At 34.4% G+C, this 22,507-nt stretch overlaps 1 protein-coding gene across 12 annotated transcripts in view; it reads right to left on the bottom strand.

Annotated features, from left to right (window-relative positions):
* SDCCAG8 (SHH signaling and ciliogenesis regulator SDCCAG8) overlaps positions 1 to 22,507 on the bottom strand; it is a 319,229-nt gene that overhangs the window by 97,642 nt on the left and 199,080 nt on the right. For all 12 annotated transcript variants that reach the window (XR_013179195.1, XR_013179196.1, XR_013179197.1 and 9 more), the window contains one exon: positions 18,636 to 18,778. Coding sequence is in view for 9 of the 12 variants with exons in the window: in XM_077168479.1 (XP_077024594.1) it covers positions 18,636 to 18,778 (143 nt within the window). In the remaining 3 variants the exon portion in view is untranslated. The remainder of the gene's footprint in view (positions 1 to 18,635; positions 18,779 to 22,507) is intronic.

Below are 22,507 nucleotides of genomic sequence, written 5' to 3'. Positions count from 1 at the left end.
TAATGTTCCAGAGGCACTGATGAGACAAGAAAACAAGTTCCACATGGTAATTCTCAGATGTCCTACCAAAAATTAATTTAGATTAATTTTTCCCAACATATATTCCTAAAAACCTAAATCCTGGGAGATGTGTGAAGATTTAATAGAAAAGTTTCCATAGCCTTTTAAATTGGGAAACACTGCAAACTCAATTCCTTTCTAAGAGATTCACAACGTGCATAAGCATATTTAAGGCTCTGAGAAGCCCTATTGTTAAGTACCTGTTTAACATTGCTTAATCTAACTTTCCTGTATGTATTGACCACAGAACCCATTTTTTAGCACCCACCATTAGAGGCAATATAGTATAATGGATAAAACTATGTCTTCTGGAGTCTAACTATCTAAGCTTGAATCCCAACACCATTATTTAGTAGCTCTATGACCTGGGTCAAGTTATTAACCTCCATATCCTCAGTTTCTTTATCTGTAAAGTGGTGATCATGGCAGAATCCACCTCACAGGGTCATGTTGGGATGAAATAATTAATGTGTGTAACGTGCCTACAACAGATAACCTGTGTGACCGGGGTTGCTAGCGGTATTGCCACTCCTGGGAGTGTTCCAAGGAGTGCAGTTTGGTAATTGCTGTTTGTAAATAAAAGCTCTGTTCTTTTTTTGTTTCAAGAACTAGTAACCATGTACCAGTCCCAAAGGCAAACAACTTTTTCTTTTAGCAAAATGTTATGAGATACTTCTACATAGAGATTTAATAGGTATACTCACATGAGTCATATTATCAAAGAGTTTAACGGACTATATTGTAATAGTTAAGAGCAAGGGGATGGAGAGTCTAATTTTAGCTGCCACTAAATGCTGACCTTGGGCAAGTCACATAGCTTCTTTGCATCTGAATTTTCACATTAAAATGAGTATAGGGCAAGATGGATAGTTTTACTAATTGATTAAAGATGCTTGAGTTCAGAACAGTTTATAAATATATACTGTTTACTAGAATTTGTGCACACACACACGTATGTATGTATGTATGTATGTATGTAATCCTCTAAAGCTTGTTCACTAGGTTGTAGGATATCTGTAAAAAAGGATTAGTCCCTCTTTATTTAAAAAACTTACACAATGCCTAGTGTAGCTGTAACAGAATGTGCTCAATACATTTCGAATGAATACTTTTTAATAGCAATTGACCCATTATCCTTTCAATAAAAAAAAAAAAACAAGGTCCCTCTGATGTAAGTTACTCTGCTGGGCACAGCTTAATTTACATATTTCTGGGAAGCTATTAGTTCTATCTTTAAAGACCTTGCAATTTAATTTGTGATGCAAATATCAAATGATTACACTAATTGATATAGTTTCTTTTAACTATATTTCAATTGGAAGCCCATAATTCAGGAGAGTTTTATGTTATTATTTTATACAGCAGCACAATGATAAAATTATTATTATATAAAGGTAGCTAGTAACTGTGATGAAAGATGGCAAAATCGATACATTACAATTAAAGCAAGTATGCTTCTACCCATTTTCTAGTAAAATTTTAGATCAATGAGAAATAGGTATTAGGTGAAAATGTCTTAACAAGTGCCCCCAAGAGGCACGTTTGCAGCTGATTTTTAAATACAGGCTAGCAGTTTCCTTTTATCAGAAGAAATTGTTCACCCCTTTTCCTTAAAATATAATTGTATGTAGTCTCATCCAGATTTAAAATAAAATGACCCAAAATGTTAATGTCCATAAGCAATACAGACATAAACATCTTCTATAACTGCTAATCAAATTTCAGTTCTTTATATTTACAGACAAAAATATGCCATGGATCATAGACATAATCACTAAAATAAAAATATTCCAAAAACCCGCCTTAATCAAAAGTGATCTATTTGACTTTGGCTACTCTGAGATGGGGGCTGTGAATACAGGGCTGAATTTACTCCATGTATTAATATTCATGAAGAGTGTGCAGAAACTTTTGTGGATAGAGTACTAGATCTTTAAAATCACAAACAATTGTGCATTTTCATCATTTTTCCTGGTAATTGCTTCAAAATAGGTCCTCCTCTATTGGTATGTCTTTATTGGTACTGTAATATAGGAAACTTTTCAAGGATGGCTGCTGTAGACAAGGGCCCACATAGATGGCATACATGATGTTACCACACAGAGTGTTACTAAGGATGTCTTTGATTTGCAGAGGAGAGAGTTTATTTTTCATAGTTCTAAGAAAACAGGAAGGTCTTCCTTCCTTGCCTCACTGTACACTGTTCCAGTTGTAAATTATACTTGAATTTGAAAGTGACTTCCCAAAGCAGGTCACTAAAAGTCAGTGAAAATCAGGGCAACTTCAGCAGCAGACATAAACCTGCAGATCATGGCCAGCAAAGGTATATTTTAGAGAGCATTATTCCTACCAAAACGATCAAACTGGACTTCAAAAAATGAACACAGAGACTCAAACAACAAAATCAATCAATGGCATCATATTCTAACATTGCAAATTTCTTAGATATTACATATGTCACCCAGTAGTGCCTGCATTTGCTTTCTATATGTGAACAAAACTGAGGCAACACAAGATAAATCTGAATGGAAAGCTAACCTTCACTTTAAATTTTCTTCTTTTCCTAGCTGATGATACAGTTTTAGTATTATCACAACGGAGCTTCTGGCTGGAAAAATTAAATTAATGGATGGATAAAAAAAGCATAGAAACTTAAAAAAAATAAACAACTTTCAAATATCTATACTTGATGGTGTCAAGAGCCAAGATGAATGTATTTCAATTGCAACTTCCAAACTAAACTCACAAATTACTACCATTATGCTAAGTGCTAGCTACCCCACTGTGCAGTTTTGCTTTGTGAATTTTTACCTTCCTCTATGAACACTTTTAGCCACTGATCGCACAGCCTTTCAATGTTTTCTGCCTTTTCCTTTAAATAAACTGGCTCTGGCTCCTTCCATCTGGTTCCCCTTCCGTCAGCAACCCTGCACCTGTTCACACCTCCTCTCCTGTTGGATTCCACTGAACATTTCCTCCTCTGCCAGGGCTATTCTGGCACTCGCAACCTTTCTGTCATTCAATCCATCTGTCAGAAGTGAACTTTGTTTACCGCAAGCTTCTGCTTTCTTCTTCAAGAAGCAAAGCCCCTCAAGGTCATTGTCAAATGAACTGTCGGCATGGATTTAAATCCTCTACTGCTAACCAGCAGAAGATGAAGTTCTGTTGTGTAATGTACTTGCGAAAATTACTTTTGGGTTCGGGAAGACAATAATTTGGAGTCAAAGTAGTTAGACATGGTATTTTAATGATCATTTGTAAAAGCAGACAGCTGATGTGTATTTTCTTCATGTGTGTCTGCACTTCTTATTATATTGAGTATGAACTATATGTATAAGGAGCAAAATAAAAGTTTTAAAGTGAAATCAAAATATCATAAACAAGTTTACACTATGTAAAAATTGCTTCATACTATATAGCATTAACTTGAGGAGTAAATATTTCCACTAATGAATTAGCCAAGGGAGAGAGAATTCCAATTAAGAAATTTTACACTGAAGTGCTTAAAATGTACAAATATGTACCATTTCAATTATAAGCTATATATTAACACAGCTCCATTACTGCTTTGAAAAATTAACCCATAATATACAAATGAATTCATATATATTTAAAATTCCATCATTTAAAAAACAGTTCAGCTTAAATAATATTCAAACATATGCTGACAGACAAATATATAATTTACTTAAAGAAATATAAGCTGTATCAATAGCTCAGTTCGGTAAAAAAAAACCTCATAGAAATTAAGTGAAATTTATATTTTCAATTAAATTTATTCTGTCATTCACTCTCTCTCCCTTTATAAATCGGACGTGGAATCACTACACTGAATATTTACTAGTATTTTAGATCAGCATGTTCTTTAGGAAAAAGGCAAACCAATGATTCAATTCAGATTTCTTATAAGAAAAAGGAGGATCGTTTTTCAGGAGAAAATGTATGGCAAAAATTTTAATCAAAGAACTGTTCCAAAGTAAACATGACAGGTTAACCTAATGATACTTCATTCATAATGCTGCTTTCATATTTTGAAGGATTTTTCCAAGATTTAATATTATTGCTTATGTTTACATTAAGTATAATCAAGTTTGTGAAATTTTCTAAATTCTTTTTAGAAAAGATATAGAATTAAAGCTTTTTTCATTTACATAAAATTGGAAGCAGGTTTTATTAATAAAAGCAACTCAGAAACGCAGAATTCTAAATCGGAATCTTGAAAATAAAGTTGACTAATTAAATACATAGAATGTTTAAAAAGGCTTTTTCAGCAGTTTTCAGATGTGCGGAAGAAAATTACTGTGATGCTAAATTTAAAAAAAACTAAAATTATAGACATTGCTTTTATCTATAATTTCAATTTTATTACTAATCTTCAAAATACTCATACCCTATAAATCATTCTTCTGTAATATATAATGACATTTAAAATGTAGATTTTTAACTCAAAATATAAATTCTAAGGGGTGCTTTCTTTTTCATCTTCCTAAAATATGTTCTAAATAATTTCCGTTTATGTGGTTAAATTTCAAAAATATTATCTAATTTGCCCAGCAAGTCTGTTAAAACCTTTCTGGATATATTTTTTTCTCTTTAGTGTAATCTGTGCTTGATAGTAGTTTGGTTACCTGGATACCTGCTTCCGAATAGCACTGAAAGAACACTGGTAAATTGATCCCTTACGTGGTCTGATTCGCTATATAAAAGAAAAACGCATTAGCAAGATGCTAGTTTAATAGAGCTGCTTAAATTACCATGAAGGAACTCTTCATTTTTAGCAAATTGCATTTCAAAAACACACTAGCAGCCTTCTTTAGAAAAATTTGTATAGTAAGAATATAAACAAATGAAAAAAAGCATTCAGTTTAACATCATTTACAGTCACACACAGATGCATGAGTGTGCATACACACACATACATATACATACAATTTTTCCCTCCATAAATACTGAAGTAAAAGAAAAGGGAAATGATGTTATGGCTACCTTTATGAATGGACTAATTTAGGAATTCAGGGAATACTATTAATACTTATCTGTTAGTGGGTAATATGCTTATTTTATCTTTTAAATAGAAAGACTGGGAAAAAGTTTTAGACAGTTTGATATGAATACCTGATGCATAAATTTTATAGAAAAAAAAAAAGAGGCATTGAAGCAGTGTTTCCAGGTTACACTACTGAGCAGTAAAGCCGTTTCTAAGGGCACTGCTAGGGGAAGACGAAGAGCTAATGCCATTCACACTCTGCAATGCCCCGAAATAGCATATGGACGTAGCATGGAAGGTAAAATATTTCAACTCCTTTATAAAAAAAAAAAAAACTGCCCTTAATTTATCTATATTCTGAATGAGATCAACAGTTTCTACTTTTCTAAGAACTGAAAATAAAGAAAAAATATTTTTCTCTGGTTTATTGATTTTTCTCTCTATATATTCATGAAGTATTTTAGTAACAGAGTCTATTCATTCTTCCACCCCTTCCTCAGTTACCTTAAGGCAAGACCTTCTTTCAGATGTGGAAATATTTGCAGGACTGCAGGACAAAGAACTGAGACATTTTCACAGTGTTGATCTAGCGGAAAAATGTATTTGTGAGATTATGTTAAGATGTAAGAGACTAAATGACAACTTTAAATCTGCCACAATCATTTACTAATGTGCTGCTATATCAAATAAGTCTAATTTTTTGACAGCACCAAATTAGATTTATTGCAGAAACTGCTGCATAAATAGCATATGGCTGTTATACCACCTATTTCAAATCCTGGTAATGTCCCCCCCCCCCCTTCAAAAATGAATAAATTGAGCCAAGCTATAAACCTGCAAAAAAAAGGAAATACACAAGTTCAAAAACAGATGTAGGAGATACAGATTTATTTGTTAAAGTAATAGCTTTAGGACCAATGTCCCAACTCTATCTTTAAAACATGACTTCTCCATAAGTTATTAAATTTAATAGGTCAGTTTTTTGTTTCATTTCTTTCAGATTGATTTAATTTTATTTTAGTTATAATATATTTTTGGCTCTGAATTGTGCTTATATTTTGATGTTCAATCTACAGTTACACAGGGAAAAAAACAAGAGCAAGTGGCTCTGAATCAACATAATTAGGTTTCAAAAATTATTAAGGATAAATGCATATATTGCATGGTTGTTTTTTAGTTTTCATTTATGGAAGACATGTGGTAGAAATCATATTCAAAAGGGCTTTCTAATTTTAACTATAGTTTTGATATTGCAAACTCTATGATGCATAAAACACACAAAGTGATCATTCCTTGTGCCACACCGTATATACAAGATCGGCAGAACCAAACAGCAAAAAAATCAAAGTTCCATGGAAGTTAAGATTGGAAATTCATACAACAAATTCAGAAATGGACAATTCTGCCTTTCTCAATCCCTACCCCTAAACCCACCCTCCTCCCCAGTTCTGCCACAATTCAACTCAAATTTTCTCTTTGAACAAAAGTTTCTTTTCATCCATAGACAGGAAAGACATTGCAAGGTCTTATCTCAGACCAATGGGCACACCACTGCAAACATCATGGCACTCGGCTACCCCGCAGACTCCCTCTCTGTGGTCAGTCTTCCCAGCTGCCCTATCTGTTACTGTCTGATTAGTTCTGCTAAGGAGCCCCTCCCCTGCCAGCTTTCGGTGCCATCTGTTCTACACAAGATGGCTGCTGCCCAGCAACCTAACACTGCCCTCCTACCTGGCACCCGGCTACCATCCTTACCCCAAAGTGCTAACACAGGTTCTCACTGCTGGCAGAGTCAGGATTTCATTACTACTACTTTGACAAGTGCAGGGTTGTTTGTAATTTCTCTTTTATCCTGATTTTGATTGTACAACCACCTCCCACTGATTCAGTTTGCTTCAGTTTTGTTGCTCACAGATTTTACTCTCCACATTAATCTCCCTCTGGCATGTTACTGCATCTGTTCCCTTTTTTATTATTAATTTTCAAATTCCCACCATTTTTGACAAAAAGGAGGTAATCTACACTCTGTTTCTGCCCATTTCATTTTCTTTAATTTGGAAGATAAGTATGAAAGCATGCCAAAGAAGTTAATTCTCCGTTAACAGTTTATTTTCTGGCATCCCTAAGCCTTTGTATATGAAAAACAGATAGGAATAAATGTTGACTGAATCACAACAACATAGTTGCAACCATTCCTGAATTTAATGAAAAGCAAACATACGAAACAGCATCTAAAAAGTTTATTAGTTACATGAGTTGTCTCATACTGTCATTCTTTCTTCTACTTTTCACAGATAATTCTTTGTGCAAATGAGACTGGGTACAGGATATGCATTTAGATTTTTCTTTTGTCCTGGGCTCTATTTTCATCATAGATGAATTTCATGATTTCTCAATATAATTATCATCTTTCCACAACCCAAACACTGTCACCTAATTCAACAGAGAATGATTCTGTATAAAGGCTTTATTTCAGAAACAGGTTAATAGAGAATTGCTATCAGTGCAACAAATTAGAGAACTTAAAGAGCCCCTAGGTTGCAGAGCTGCTTCCATTAGATATTGTTTTGACAAAGAGTTAAAATCAGGAATGGTAAATAGTTTTCCCTCTAAAGCAAATACGGACATTTAAGATTTAGAAAATAGGAAGTAGTATATTTAATATACTCTCTTTATATCCCTAATTCGTCAATATCACCACCCCGTCCCAACAGGCTTGAGTAATTTGATCAATTGCCCTGAAGTTTTCTAGATTTGAACAATGCAGTCTGATTGCACATTAATTTATTTTAGATAAATTTATATTAATAGTAGTGGAGTCCCTGAATAGATGAGCAACATCGCAGATTTAGAGAACCTTGAATTAGTTAAAATAATTTTGCATACTCATATTCTGTCATAAAACCAGCTAAAGACTGTAGGAAATAAAGTGCAGTAGGAAGATTTCTCATGGTGACAGAAGAAAATCAGAAACAGAACTAGGACTACTGTCAAGCTCAAAACAACATCCAGCCTGGTGAACCACATTTCAGATTAGCTACTGGAAAACAGGCAAGTCTTAAATACTGCTAAAATCTACTTTTAATGCTTCATTGTGACTACCCCCCATTTCCACTCATTGTGTATATAACTATATTGATATGTTAAATTATTTTTAGACTGTTTTTCTTGGTGTAGTTATATTTATAATAATTACTCCTTCAAAACAGGATGCATTGTTTTGGTAAATCTCCTGGTCAGTAAAATGCTTCTTGGAGGTAGGCACAACACAAGTGCCACAGGGATTCTCTGCTTAGAGAAAGAATTCATCCCTAGAGATCATCTCCTTTGATAGCTGGCAGCCCAAGCAGCCTGTGCTCCCCGTTCCTTTGCCCTTCCCCAGGTCCCCTCCAAGGCTTGCTGGGGCAGGTGAGGCATTGCCCTCACAGGCTGACCTGCTTGGCGAGGCCACACAGCAAATACAGCAGTCTTTCCCTCAGCTGGGCTTCAGCTTTATGGGTTCCTTCCAAATGTCTGCTGACCTATTTGCTGCCCATTTTGAATTCCTCAGTTCAAGGGATTGTATCCTCTGCTCAGCCCATTTAACAGAGTAGCTGCTTAATAAAAATGTGTTTATTTGAATTGGGCTCTGGGCACCCATGAGACATGGATTGAGATGGGGTGCTAAGGAGACTGGATTCTCTCCAAGCCTCTTTCTTTCTCAGGATGTTTAAAATAAGCTTTAATACCTGGATTTATCAATTAATGAATCACTATAATTTGGGATATCAGGAAATATTAAAAAATAAGTGAGCTTTAATTGGCCTAACAAATGCATCCAACTAGGAAGAGGTATTTAAGAAGAAATTAAACACCATTAAATTGACTTTTTTAGTTCTTTTACCACAATGGTGACCAGAACTTTCTTTCAGAAAAACACTCTAAACTAGGGCTACTATGATAAAAAGTCTCTCTTTGCTTTTTAAATTTTTTTTTCTATTTTCATTGAATTTGATGATTATCGTGTTGAGTCAGGCAAGTACTGTGGGCAATACTTTCCTTGGTTTCCTCTGGGCTTCTTCAGAAAATGAGTTGGCTGCTGCTACAACCATGCTCCAGGCTGTGGGCCTATGTGGCAAGGGAAAAAAGTGCATCCCAAGTGTAGATTTTCATTGCACAAACATTTAGGCTTCACAGAACTAAGAGGAGTGAGCCAGGGAATGATAAGCAGAACCTGCAGAGACACATTCTCTTGCAGCTTCTAGCTTTCTAACATTTCCCCCTCCAGGCCACACCAAAACAGGGTTCTCAGCCTGTCAAACAGGTGGGGCAAAGTGGGCTCAGGCAATGTGGTGTCCACCAGAGCAGAAATGTCTTTTCTTTCCTGGCTCTCTGACAGCCTGTTCCCTCTGATACTGGGTGGGGGGCGGAAAAGAGGACACAATTTAAAACAGTACCAAGGCCATCTATTTCAAGACTTGAAGATGTTGGTTGCACATATATCCATTTAAAATTATTTTTGACACATTCTCTGCCTAATTTATTCATGAAAGGAATACAGGGGGGAAAAAAAAGCTTAACTTTTAAATGGAAACTTTAGGCTAAAAATTCTTGAATATTCTGTGGAATAGCAAGACTGTATCTCTATGTTATACTACTCTCTTCAAGTGAAAAGAGATTGAAAATAGTGTCTTTGACCTAAACTGGCTGCCACCTTAACACAAGTGCAGTTCTTTCTTAACTATTCCTAACAATAAATAACACAGCAAATTTATTCAATATTTATAGAGAATCTGCTAAAAGCCTGATGCCAAACTTGGTGCTGTGGACACAGAGATAAAAGAGGTATGGTTCCTAGCCCTTGAGCTGAGATCTTATAATTCTAAAAGTATTTCTATTCAGCTTTGAAAAATTCGTTTACACTTATATGTGAATATGAGTTCCAGAGCATAGTTCTTGAGTCTGGTGGACCCAGATCAAATCCTGCCTTCTCTACTCAGTCCCTTGCTTCCTCCAGTCTGTGATTTTACACTTCACCTTTCTGAGACCTGGCTTCCCCATGTATAAAATATTGCTCTTCCTTGGGCCTGTGGTAAGGATCGAGAAAATAGGGCTTCTCAAACTCCTTAACATAAAAGATCAATTGGTTCTTTGTTGGTTTTTTAAAATTTCTAATCCTTTGCAACGAATACAATAAGAATGCATAAATGAAAGGCAATAAAATGAAGTACTAGAAACTTTTTTTTTTTAATTTAAAGATACAAAAAAAAAAAAAAAAGACCTACAGGTGGTAGGACATGGATATTTTAGTAATTTAAATTTGATGTAAAAGTTTCCAAATGTTTACTCTTGGGTTTTGTACTTATTTATCTCAGATTGATAAAAAAACAGCCCACCACCGATCACACTTTGGGTAGCACTGCCATAAGAAACTAAGCACTTCTTGCTTGACTCATAGTAGATATTCATTTATGCATCCTTTACAGGTTTTTTTTAATTATGAGAGTTTTCTAGATAGAACAACAAATGACCTTGTGAAGAACTGACTATGCCTCTTTGGACTTATATCATGTTGGCATTGGAGAATATTACTCTCAAACCAATATGAAGAGATGCACTCTTTCTTCCTTTCTTTCCAGTTCAAACCATTCTTTATTGTCAAAGAAAAATATCAGGGATTGAGTCTTAGAAGAGAAAACAGAGGCAATGGATCCCAGGTCCCTCAAACCCATCTCCTCCCAAGAGCACTTCCCCTTCCTTCGAACAAGCCTTCTTTCCTTACTCCATGTGGTTCTGCTAAGGCTGCCAACCATGGGGCTATGGGTGCACATGACTCAGTTTGGGTCCTGGAGCTGAAATATTGCAAACTGAAAGTAGAGGAGCTATGAAGTCACATTCTTACAGTATGTAATTAAGGGCAACTCCTTTTTTCTTCAGTTTCAGACTGAGGGATGTGACTCTATGGAGGAATGTGCCAACATTCAGACAGAAATAGAACCCAGCAACTGAAAGTTAATGTACGATAGAAAAATCAGTGCTGCCTTGAGTATCTGGTCTAGGAAACCAAGAGGACAGCTGCACTTGGATTTTATAGGGTCTGGCTATAAAAAATGAATCAATTTTCCCTCTTGGGGTTTTTGTCATCTCAGCCCTGACTCATACAGTTAGTCTGAGAAGTCAATGGTTGAATTCAGGAGAACATTTACAATAGCTTTTATGTGGAAGCTAAATATCAACAAGATCTGGAAAGGAGACTTAATCATCTCTCCCCAAATAAACCACCCATCACAATAGGATAACCTGGTGGCTCCTCTGTTTTACTCTTTCATTTTAAAAAAGATACAAATACTATTGTTCAAGTTGCTATCTCTCTAGGTCACAGGTCAGATCTTTCCATTTGGATCACAAAAGTAGATCACAGCATAATACTCATTTTATATTCTCTGACTCAGACTCCTGCTTTGGGAAGTTCTTTGAAATACAAATCATTGAAAGCATCACTAAAATAAAAGAAGAAAAATAGTTTTAAGGGTAGCCCTGCTGACAAAAGCTGGAGACTCATTGCAGATTCAAGATCAGTTTGGTCTCCCTTTCACACTAAGGATAATTCAAATCCTTAGCTTTCTGAAAAATAAACAAAAGATATCTTCATGCAGTGCCCTCCTATCCCAAAACTCACCAACCACTCAGAGACGATGTCCTCTGAGAACAAGATGGAGGGCTCAAAAAAAATGTGTTTCAGTACACATATAGTAAGTATAGAGAAGGCATTTCCCTCAGTAAGTGGTTAATAACAGTTAGATAAATATTCAGAAAAGGTTGCTTTAATATGTCATATAAAGTACCTTTGCCCACATGTGTGCAAATGGTAGTCTTGTAAGAAGGATTTAAATCCTGTAGCTCTTTGGAGATGTTTGGACATGTCAAAAACAAATGGCTAAGGCAAATGATAGGCTGAAGGAAACTGGTTTTCTCAGGAAAAGCCCAAATCAAGACTGAAATTCACTGACATGTATTTATTTCAGTGTGTAAGGGAGAAGCTAAGATATTTCTATTACAAGCTTATTATATATAAATTTATGTTATTAATCTTCTCAGTTGTCTTTTTGGAAATAAACATATTAATCCACGTCCTTAATAATTTACATGGAATTACAGCCTGAAGGATAAAGGTATAGATTTTGGAGGCAAATTACTAGGGTTCAAAACTTGGTTACATAGGGTGGTGCGACGGTGGCTTAGTGGCAGAGTTCTCACCTGCCATGCTAGAGACCCGGGTTAGATTCCCGGTGCCTGCCCATGCAAAAAAAAAAAAAAAAAAAAAAAAAAAGCAAAAACGAAAAAACGGTTACATAAAATATCAGCTGTGTAACCTTAGACGAATCATTTTACTTCTCTGTGCCTTGGTCTCCACAGCTGAAAACAAGGGAAAATAATAGCCTTCACCTACTGGGACAACTAAATGAAAAGCACTCAAACCAGTTTCTGGGACAGAGTAAGGACTCAGTAAATGTTAGCTAGTGTGGTTAGCTGCTATCTCTATTATTACTTTTCAAAGAGCTACTACATGTAGCACTGTACCAGGCAGATACTAAGATGTATATGTATTCTCAACCTCAGAGACTGGTACTTTTAGAAATAAGTGACACGTTGTTTGTATGTAACTTACTCTCATATATACACTGTGCATCCCCAGATACAACATATATATTGTTTCCCCTGCATGGAATGCCCTTCCTCTCCCACTTTTCCTATGTCTAAATCCTACCAAAATCAGTAAGAAGCAATCTGTCCCTTTATGAAGTACTGTAATATTCTGGAGCTTATCATTTATCTTACCAACTATGTGTCCATTACCAACTATGTGTCCATTAATCTTTCCTTCTGAGGGCAACATCTGAAGCCATTTTGTCTTTCTATTTCCACTCATCTTTAGCAGTGTCTAGCAAAAGGAATTGCTCACAAATAATTAATTAGTAAATGAACAGGCTTAAAAAAATGTACTTGAAAGTTTATTACAGAAAAGGAAAAAATAGCATGAATAATCCTAATAATAAAGATATATTGGAAGAAAGCAGCTTGCCTTTGTTTCTATGTATGTGTAGGTAGGTATGCTTAATGATCATGTTTATTAGACAGTGGTGTCAAACACTATGAGAGGGTTCATCTTTTAATTATGGAGAGCTCTAGTTTAAAATATGTATCTGAGTGTGTGTGAATGAGCATGCTTTTTTAAGTGAGCAGATTTAAGTAAGAGATGTTGTATTCTTTACAAACCCTACTTGCAATGTTAAAATGTTTATTATTTGATTCTGCTATATTTAAGCATATATGTGCACATAAAGTTCAAAGTGCAAAAAACTATCACAAAATCTTAATATAATATCATACGGACAATTGTGTTCTTTTTACCCTATATATCTGAGAAGATGCATATATGTATTTACATATGATTCTGAACATATTTATGCAGGGATACATTTGTAATATATTAACTATTCCTAAAATAATGACTAATTGAGCTCTAATTTAAAAAAAGTGTTGAGCTAAGCACTCTTAGAAATATTAACATTAGTAAGACCTCCCCAACTTGCAGAATACATTCTAGAAGGGAAGGAAAATATGAACATAAAAAACTTAAGGGTATCAATTCATTTTTTTCCAATTTTCACTTTCCCTCCTTTAAGTAATTCATTCAATATGGAGAAGAACCGTCAGTTCAAAGTGAGAGGAAAGATTTAGAAGGGAAAACACTCCATTTCAGCAGTGGTCATCAGAGAGAGCTACAGTGACAAACTCGAGAATTCAGAGAGCCTTTGAAAAGAAGGTAAGATTGTAACTGAGCTAGAGAAGGTCAAAGGGGTTTCTAGGTGGAGAAAACAGCAAAAGGAGAGAAAAGTCCGAAAGGGCAATGGGGTTCACATGTGTTTAAACTTGACTGGAAATCAGCATGTGGAGGACTCGTAGAGAAGAAATAAGACCGGAAGGTTGAGAGTCTATTGCAGATGACCTTAAATGCCTTGCTGAGTGGCTTGGACATTCTGTAATAGGCAATGCAGCCCCAGGGAAGGTTTGGGGAGTACAGGAACACAGTCAAGGCAAGGTTTTATAAATATTCATTTGGCAGTGGTTGGCAAAGAGATTGGAAGGGTATAAGGAAACTCAAAAAGGCTATATTTACAACCTTTTTGAGAAGTCAGAAGAGCCTAAATTATGATGATCTAAGTAGCAGGCATGAGGGACATTTATATGAAATCTCTCTAAAGTTCAAATTAGCAAAATATTTAGATAAAGCCTACTCCAGACAACTCAAATGCTTAAAAGCTGGGTATAGGAATTTAATAACGAGTTGCCTGAAATCATTGACTATCAGAGCTTGTAGGAAACTTTGAAATCATCTAGTCTAACCTCATTTTACAGTAAGTAAGCAGGCCCAAATGTTTAAGCAATTTGTTAAAAATTGCAAAGATAGCGATTGCCTGGGAAGATACAAAATCTCAGTTTTCCTTAACCCCAAGCTGCCTAGGGATTTCCCCTAAGAAGAAAGACATATGGTTTTAATTGCTATTTCATCAAAGCCTCCTTTGAATCACTTTCCTTTCCAGACTCCCTTAAAGAATGTTCTCTTAATTATCTGAAGGCCCCATTTTAGCCTCCTTGGCTCGTGTCTCTTCTTCAACCCTACTTTTAAAACATGATGCTCTCTACAAGCTTTTGCCTACTCCCTTGACTACAATTAATACCTTTATTTAAAAGTAACCATATCTAAACTTCTAGTCATGATCTTTCTTCTCACACCAGATCTACACTGGACATCTCCACTTGGTTTCCAAAATAAAACTCCTTATTTTCCTCTGCTATATCTTCTAGGTTCACTGGTTGTATTAATAGATCATTTAATCAACTTAGGCTAGGGACTGTGAAGTCGTCTTTAATTCCATTTTCTCTTATTAGCTACCCTAAATGCCTCTTGAATATACAACTTCCTTTCCATTTCACTGGCATAGCCACAGCCCAGGACTTCATTACTATTCCTTTGAAATACTGTGCTCATATTCTAATCAGGGTCTCTGCCAATAATCTCTTTCTTATCCAATCTATTTCTCACAGTACTTTTCAACCTACTTCTTTAAATACACATTTGAACTTATCTTTAAAAGGGATCTCTTGACTCTTTACTTGAATTAAATAGCATACTTACCTAGGATTAGTAAATTTTCTCTGTAAAAGAAGAGATAATAAATGTTTTAGCCTTTGAAGGCGATACACTCTCTCTCTATTGAAAATTACTCAACTGTACTGTGGTAGGACAAAAGCTCATCGATAATACATAAAGGATAATCCTGGCTATTCTAAAAAAATGTTATCGATGAATATGTGACAAAATATTTTACATGTCAAAATATATATTTTTTGTTTTATTTCCTGACCATTTAAAAATGTAAAAACCTTTCTTAGCTAATGGGCCATACAAAAATAGATGTATGCTGACTACAGTCTGCTGACTCTGCCCCACCTGGGATCCCTGCCTCTTATATCAACACTCCTTGTTCATCTTCTACACTGCTGTCTAAATCATGTTCTCAACCCACAGCACTGATTGTGTTGTACAGCCTGGCTTAATATACCTCTAGAGTACTCCCACTACCTTTAGAATGGTCAAAAATCCACACCATGACCCAAGTGGTGCTTCTTCTCATCCTGGCTTCCCCTTCCAGCTGTATATACCAAAGAGCTAACCTGATGGTGGAGACTATGTTCCCTCCCATCTTTATTTCTGCATTTATCATTCCTTCTACCTGAAATGCCCACCCATCTTCTCTACCTTGATAACTCCTCATTAATTAAGATTACTACCAAATACTTCCTCTTCCAGAAAGATTTCCCTGACTATAATCTTCACCACAATGCAGAATAAGTAGACTTTCCCTCCCAGGTGGCTCCTGTAGTAACTTTACATCTCTCATTGCACTTATCACACTCTGTTATAATTGGAAATACTGGTCTGGCTCAATCAGTAGAATACAAGCAACATAAGTGTAGGAACTGGGTCTTATTTTTCTCTTTATTCCCCGGGCTAAGAAAAGTACTTAAAAGATATTAGGTGCTTGATAAATATTTTTTTTCAAAAAATGAATGTTACCAATTGGGTCCCTCAAAAAATGCCTAATTTCTATTTTCCACTTTTTTAATACAATTGAATAATAAAGGCAAAAACCAGAAAAGTAGTATCTTACAAATAGATCTACTGGTTTCCACTCCAGTTATTCTCCCACCTACCCACACTCTGAGGGTTTGGATCCTTATTTCATCCTTACTTTAGCACTTGGTTTTCATATCTGATTTTAAACCTTTATTTAGAACATATCATTTGAAATGTTTAAGTGGGGCTAAATGGTGAGGAAGCACCTGCCTGGGAATAATTTATTTTAGCTGGTTTACAATGAAAAAGAAAAAGAAATAACATTTCATAGTCATAAACCTAAGTATTCTGAATCAGTAAAGAATGGTGAGGGGACCCAAACTCTAAAAACCCCACAAAAGTATATCAGAAATATTTAACCCAACAATCAACTTACATTTTCAGTGCAAGGGATATATTGGCATTGTTCCTTGCCTTTTAAATTGTCATTTTTAAATTTGTGACTGTGGATTTCATAAAACATGAAACAGATGAAGTGTAAAATGCTTTCAAAAGAGTACTACTTTTGGAAAATAGGTAATTAAGTTGTATTTCCTGTAAAACTGGATTTACGTCTTTGTAGAATTGCTGTAAATAAAGCTCAACAGAAAAAAGCTTTCTACGCAACCAGGCAAAACCGTTTTTCTTAAGAACAAAGGAATTAGTTACCACTCGTCCATTTTCAGCAGTTACTGCATCTTAATATGCTCTACTTGCAAGAAATTGGTCTTGTCAGACAGTACAAATTGATATCACACAGGAAAACTCTCTACAGACTTTGACTTCAGAAATAAACTCTCTGAACAAGGCAAAATGGCAAAAGGGGCAAAGCCAGCATTATTTATTTACTGAAGCTCAACCACACTGAGACATTAAAAGCTGTCCTATTTCTGTAGTTTAGTAGTGCTTAGCACACAAATGATTGGTCCTCAATAGAAGTCTGACAGAGGAGAAAAACTATTAGCAGTCTCACGATGAAGCTAAATTCTGAAACTTCTAAAATCAGATAATCACAAGATCTATGTTAACATTACATTCTCAGTTCTATAATGACAATACTTTAAATGTACATTAAAAGAGCAGTTACTAATCCGCAGTATTAAGCAATCTTTTCTCATAAAAGTGTTTCATCTGTTGGGATTTTCCCCAGATATCACACATGTATAAGTGATTTCTTTTTCTTTCTCTCTTTCCTTTCTTTCTCTCTTTCTTCTCTTTTAGTTTCATTGTTTAGAAGGGAAGTTGGCAAACCATTTGGAATATTATCATAACAAAATGCTTTTAACAAAATTTGATTTTAACAGAAATAGAGGCATCTTAACACTAACCCAAAACTTTGGGAGGTTCACCAACCTCTAGAATATTTTTTTCTCCGAATGCAGGCTGTTCAAGTGGTGCTTTTCTCCATCTGTTATCATACCGTGCTCAGAATTACATTGTCATATTTAATGTAAAAGGGATCAGTCCCCTTTCATAGTTTAAATTCAACATATCACTATGATTGGAAGACCAGTATTTTTCTAATGTATAAGCCAACCCCAAATAGCATAAACTTATACATGTATTCAAAGTTCTCTCTAAAAACTGAAAAACTAAAAAATGAACAAAACCACAGATTTGATGCAAACTGAAACTTCATACTAAAACTCAAAGTGAGCAGAATTCACTTATATGGTAACGTGAATTATCAACTATTTATTTTTGAATTTTTCTCTACATGAGTATATTGATGTGTGTATGTGTATTTTGTTTCCAATACAGCAAATTCACAATGCTTGCTACCTGAAAAGTATTTTTATAATTTAGGGTTGAGCTGCATGTTTACTGAAGTTTTATGACAATGAGGATCACTTCACAGCATTTCAACATGGAAACTGTTACTTGAAACCCTGATGGTATAAATGTAACCATAATAATATGGTTATGATAATGGTCTGAACAAGAACAGTGCCAATCAATTTTATCTCTAAATTTTACACTTCCTTAGGATTCAATTCCTTATTTTATACCAGTTCCATCTCTCAATTTGTATCATTGGTTGTCTTTTACCACTGACAGTATCTGATTATTTTCCTAAAAATATTCCTCAGACTTTTCAGCTCAACATTTTTATTAGACAAAGAATTAACAGCAGAGGTAGTGGTGGTGGTAGGAAAAACATGTCATTTTGCCTATATTGATACAGAATCACCTAAATATTTGAGCACTGTAGATGAAAGGTTTTGTAATATATCAGTAATTCCCTGCCACACTTATCATTCACATGTCTGGGTGTTTTGCTTGCCACATCTCCACTTTTCTTAATATGCCTGAAAGCTGTGTGCGAATTGAATGAGTAAGACTAACTCTAAAAACTCTTTGGAAGCCTGTGGCAAAAATTAGTGGAATGAAATTGGTGCTATGGTGCATAATGGGATTAGGGAGTACCTGGTGAGGTGCAGTTGGTGCTCGGATTCGCCCAGCAGTTCTGTCAGTTTCAGGCACTCCTCTCTGGCTCGGGCTCCCTTCTGCTGCTCCTGTTCCAAATTCTGCTTGCTTTCACTGACTTCTAATCTCAATTTTTCTATTTCCTTAGGTAGAGAGAAGGGGGGAAAACATCCATATAAAATACATGCACTTGAATTCAAAATTAATTCATTTTAATTTTTGCCATGAATTTTAATGTGATAAAAAATTATTAGAAAATTTAGGATAGCTTCCATTTTATGACAAAGGGAATTAACACATCCAAAAATGCACATTAGTGAGGAGATCTGGATTGTAAGATGAAGTTTAATTTTAAAAATGAGATGATTAAATGAGAGTAGTCAAAATTGATTATCTACACTTTCATTTTGAGGCTCATTCTATTTTAAAAATTATATTATAAATAATATTAATTTAAAATGCCACTACTTTTAAAATTTAACATTTTTGTTTGTGAGATGAGGCAAGACACATGCAATAATTTACACCAAGTAATTGTGATTCTTTATTCTGAAATACACATTTTTATTTCATTTGGATGGTTTGAAAACCAAATTAAAGGGGAAAATAATTTAAGATTTTTTTTTAGAAAGGTGTGAGATGTAAAAGAAGACATCATTACAATGCTCAATATAATTTGGAAAAAAATACAGCATAAAACCTTTAAGCATTTAGTGTGTATGAGATTTCTAGGATAAAAATAATGTGTTAAAATGTGTATTCAAAAAAGGCAACAAAACACTCTAAGACTAATAATATAAATATGAACATCAGAAATGTGAAAATTATGATAGTCTATTATCTGGTTTCAGGATCAAATTATCTTGATAATTATCTCATTGAAAAATCAAGTATTTCAGGGCAAAAAAAAATCCTTATATAGAACATAGTTTTAAATAATAAACTCATTAAAGTGGAACTATTATATTTATCCTAAAACATGTAAAAGATTAAGCGAAAGAGATGAACTTTTTAAAAAATATGCATTTACACTACTGCAACAAGAAAAACAAGAATAGAAAGTAAAAGGCAGAAACGTGAAAATCCAGCAGAAAACGGGAAGCAATTTAAATTGACAAAAATGTAATCTCCTTTTGGAAAACAAAATCATGCCTCAGTAGAGTGTTTTAAACTTGGTACTTAAGTACATTTTCAAATTTCCTTATATCATTACTCAATTTCCAGCTATATTTAATTCATCAGGCAAGATAAACTAAACAATTCATTTAAATATTTTTCTTACATTTATAACAACCATCAAAGCATACATTAACAATTTAATAAAACATGAAACCACATTACAAGTTCTCAAATATTTAAAAGCTTATGTAATAATAAGCATATCACTTTCATTCAGATTAAATTTTCTATATCTTTTAGAAAATTAGGGTACTAAATGAAACTAATTTAGTTCTTTAAAACATTTTAAATTACACTAACATTTCTAATCTCAAAATTAAACATAATTAAAGAAATGAAAGGACATAATAGGAAAGTTTTATGGTCTTGTCTAACATTTATGAAATTAACATAAGCAAAGAAGTATAGAATTTAAATTTTATGTGGACTTTGAAAATTAGGGAATACATCATTTTTTTTTACACAGTGCTGTAAGCAACGCACCATATTAAACACTGTGACGAACTCAGAGTTACCATCGCTATACTCAGGAGTTAACAATTCAGTTGGAGAAATGTGACATTTGAACATAAAAAGACCACCGAAATACAAAGCATATAAAATACATCAAATGAGAAGCTGAGAAAACACACGACCAGATGAAGTGTAAATTAACATAGGCAGGAAAAGAAAAGTAGGTAAGGAGGTTAAGGACAGATAAACTCAAGAAATGATAGATTAAGACCACAATATGAAATATTTTGAGTTCTAGACTAATAAAGCTACATTTTTCTTGCAGATAATAGGGACACATTAATGGTTTAAATAGGTATGCAAGATGAGAGAAGCTGAACTTTAAGAAACTCGATCAATGTGTATGTCAATTTAAGGTGGCAGTGACAGGAAGAAGGGAGACTAATGAAAAGATAGCTGCAATATTTCAGACATGAGGAGTAGAGAACTTAAAACAGAAATAAAAAGAGAACATAATGCTTATAAGGAAATAAAAGGAGAGGTATTGGGAGAAATCAAAGATGACTTCAGAATTTTGAATCAAGAAGATAAAAAAGAATTAAAGAAATAGAAAACATAAGATTCCAAACTTTTTAAAGGAAAGATACAATAATTTTTATAAGTACTATCCAACAACATATGTACCTTACATTGGTAATTAGGTTTTAAGTATAAATCAGCTGCTTTCTTATTTTTATATAGTAAAAAACCAGCATAACGAATTGAAAATCAATCAAACATAGAGGTAAAGAACAAGGACCCCAAAGTGAACACAAATCAGAGTTTCCTACACAGTTCTGGCACTTTTCAGCTGTGGACCTTAGAAAAGTCACTCAACCTCTCTCTAAAATTCAGCTTATTCAGTATAAAATGGGAGTGATGACTATAACAACTTTCTAAGACTATTGTGGAGATTAAATGAGATAAGGACTGAGCAGAGTGCCTAGCATGTTATAAGAACAGAATAAAAGGCAGGTATTATCGTTATTACTGATTTTTTTTCTTTATGTATCTTTTAAGAAAATCAAAAGTAGAAAATCTGACCTGCCTAAGGATGTATGGCTATTACTGAAAACAGAAGTTCTCAATTCAATCCAATAAAATTTCTCCCTACTCTACAAAGTGATAATTTGGTGAAAACTGAGTAAAGCTTTATGTATTGTAACTTCAAAATGCAAAAACCATTTTTGATAGGAAGATGGAAATTACTGCCTGCTTCTGATCATCCATGCCAGCAAAAGAGCTTTCGGTGCAGATATTCAAAATCAACAAACAACCTAACCAGCTGGACCTGAGTTCAGCACTTACTCTGAGTCAGGATAATCTGCCATGGCATCAACTCCAATAGTTGGAAATCTCTTGCCAGAAATGCCATGTTCCTACTGGCAGGACAATCCTTTGCCTCACCCAACTAGGTCAGGGCTACTTCCTTGGCTGTATAGAGTGGCACAGGGATGAAAGACCAACAAGAGTCATAGGCTAAATGCACATTACTCTCAGAGAACATCATTATCCTACCGTCTACAAAGCAGTATAATGTGGCCATCTTTGACTAGCTGGGAAAAGACAAGGTCCAAATAGTTTTACACTTTACCAAAATATTCATTTCAAGTCATGAATGTAATTATCAGAACTAAAAATAGACAGTGCTAAAAGTAGTACCTCAGAATAGTACCCAGAATGGGGTATGATGGAATGGAAACTCTTTCTCTTCATTTGTATCCTTTCATACTATAGGAAGCTTTTTCCTTAATTATGGATATACATATATATATATAAATATAACACTATTTTTATTATTGATTACATTTTATCAAAATAATGAACCTAATTTAAATCAAACAGTCATAAATTGCTTAAGCAAAGAGCAGTTCCCAGGCTCTAGCCTTCAACAGTCTCCAAGCCTAATCCCCAACAGAAAACATACCAACTCTTCTGATATTAATCTCCTTACCACTACATAAAATACTTATACGGCTATTTCTCAATTTTGCAATGCTAGCAAGACCTATTGATGTTTTGTGTTAGAAAAGGTAAGAATTTTATAGTCTCTTATACCACCTATCCAACATTCTTAATATTCCCATACATTACAATTTTGGTTAAACCACTAGCAATTCATTTATACTGAGACAAACATCTTCTTAAATTAATTTTCTATATAATATTTTTTCTGGAATTGTCTGTTTTTTAAAAATAGT

The sequence above is a fragment of the Tamandua tetradactyla genome, chromosome 7 (genome assembly GCF_023851605.1).
Source record: "Tamandua tetradactyla isolate mTamTet1 chromosome 7, mTamTet1.pri, whole genome shotgun sequence".
Classification (NCBI taxonomy): Eukaryota; Metazoa; Chordata; class Mammalia; order Pilosa; family Myrmecophagidae; genus Tamandua; species Tamandua tetradactyla.
Note: the sequence above shows the minus strand (reverse complement) of the source record. Positions and strands in the feature narration are given on the sequence as shown.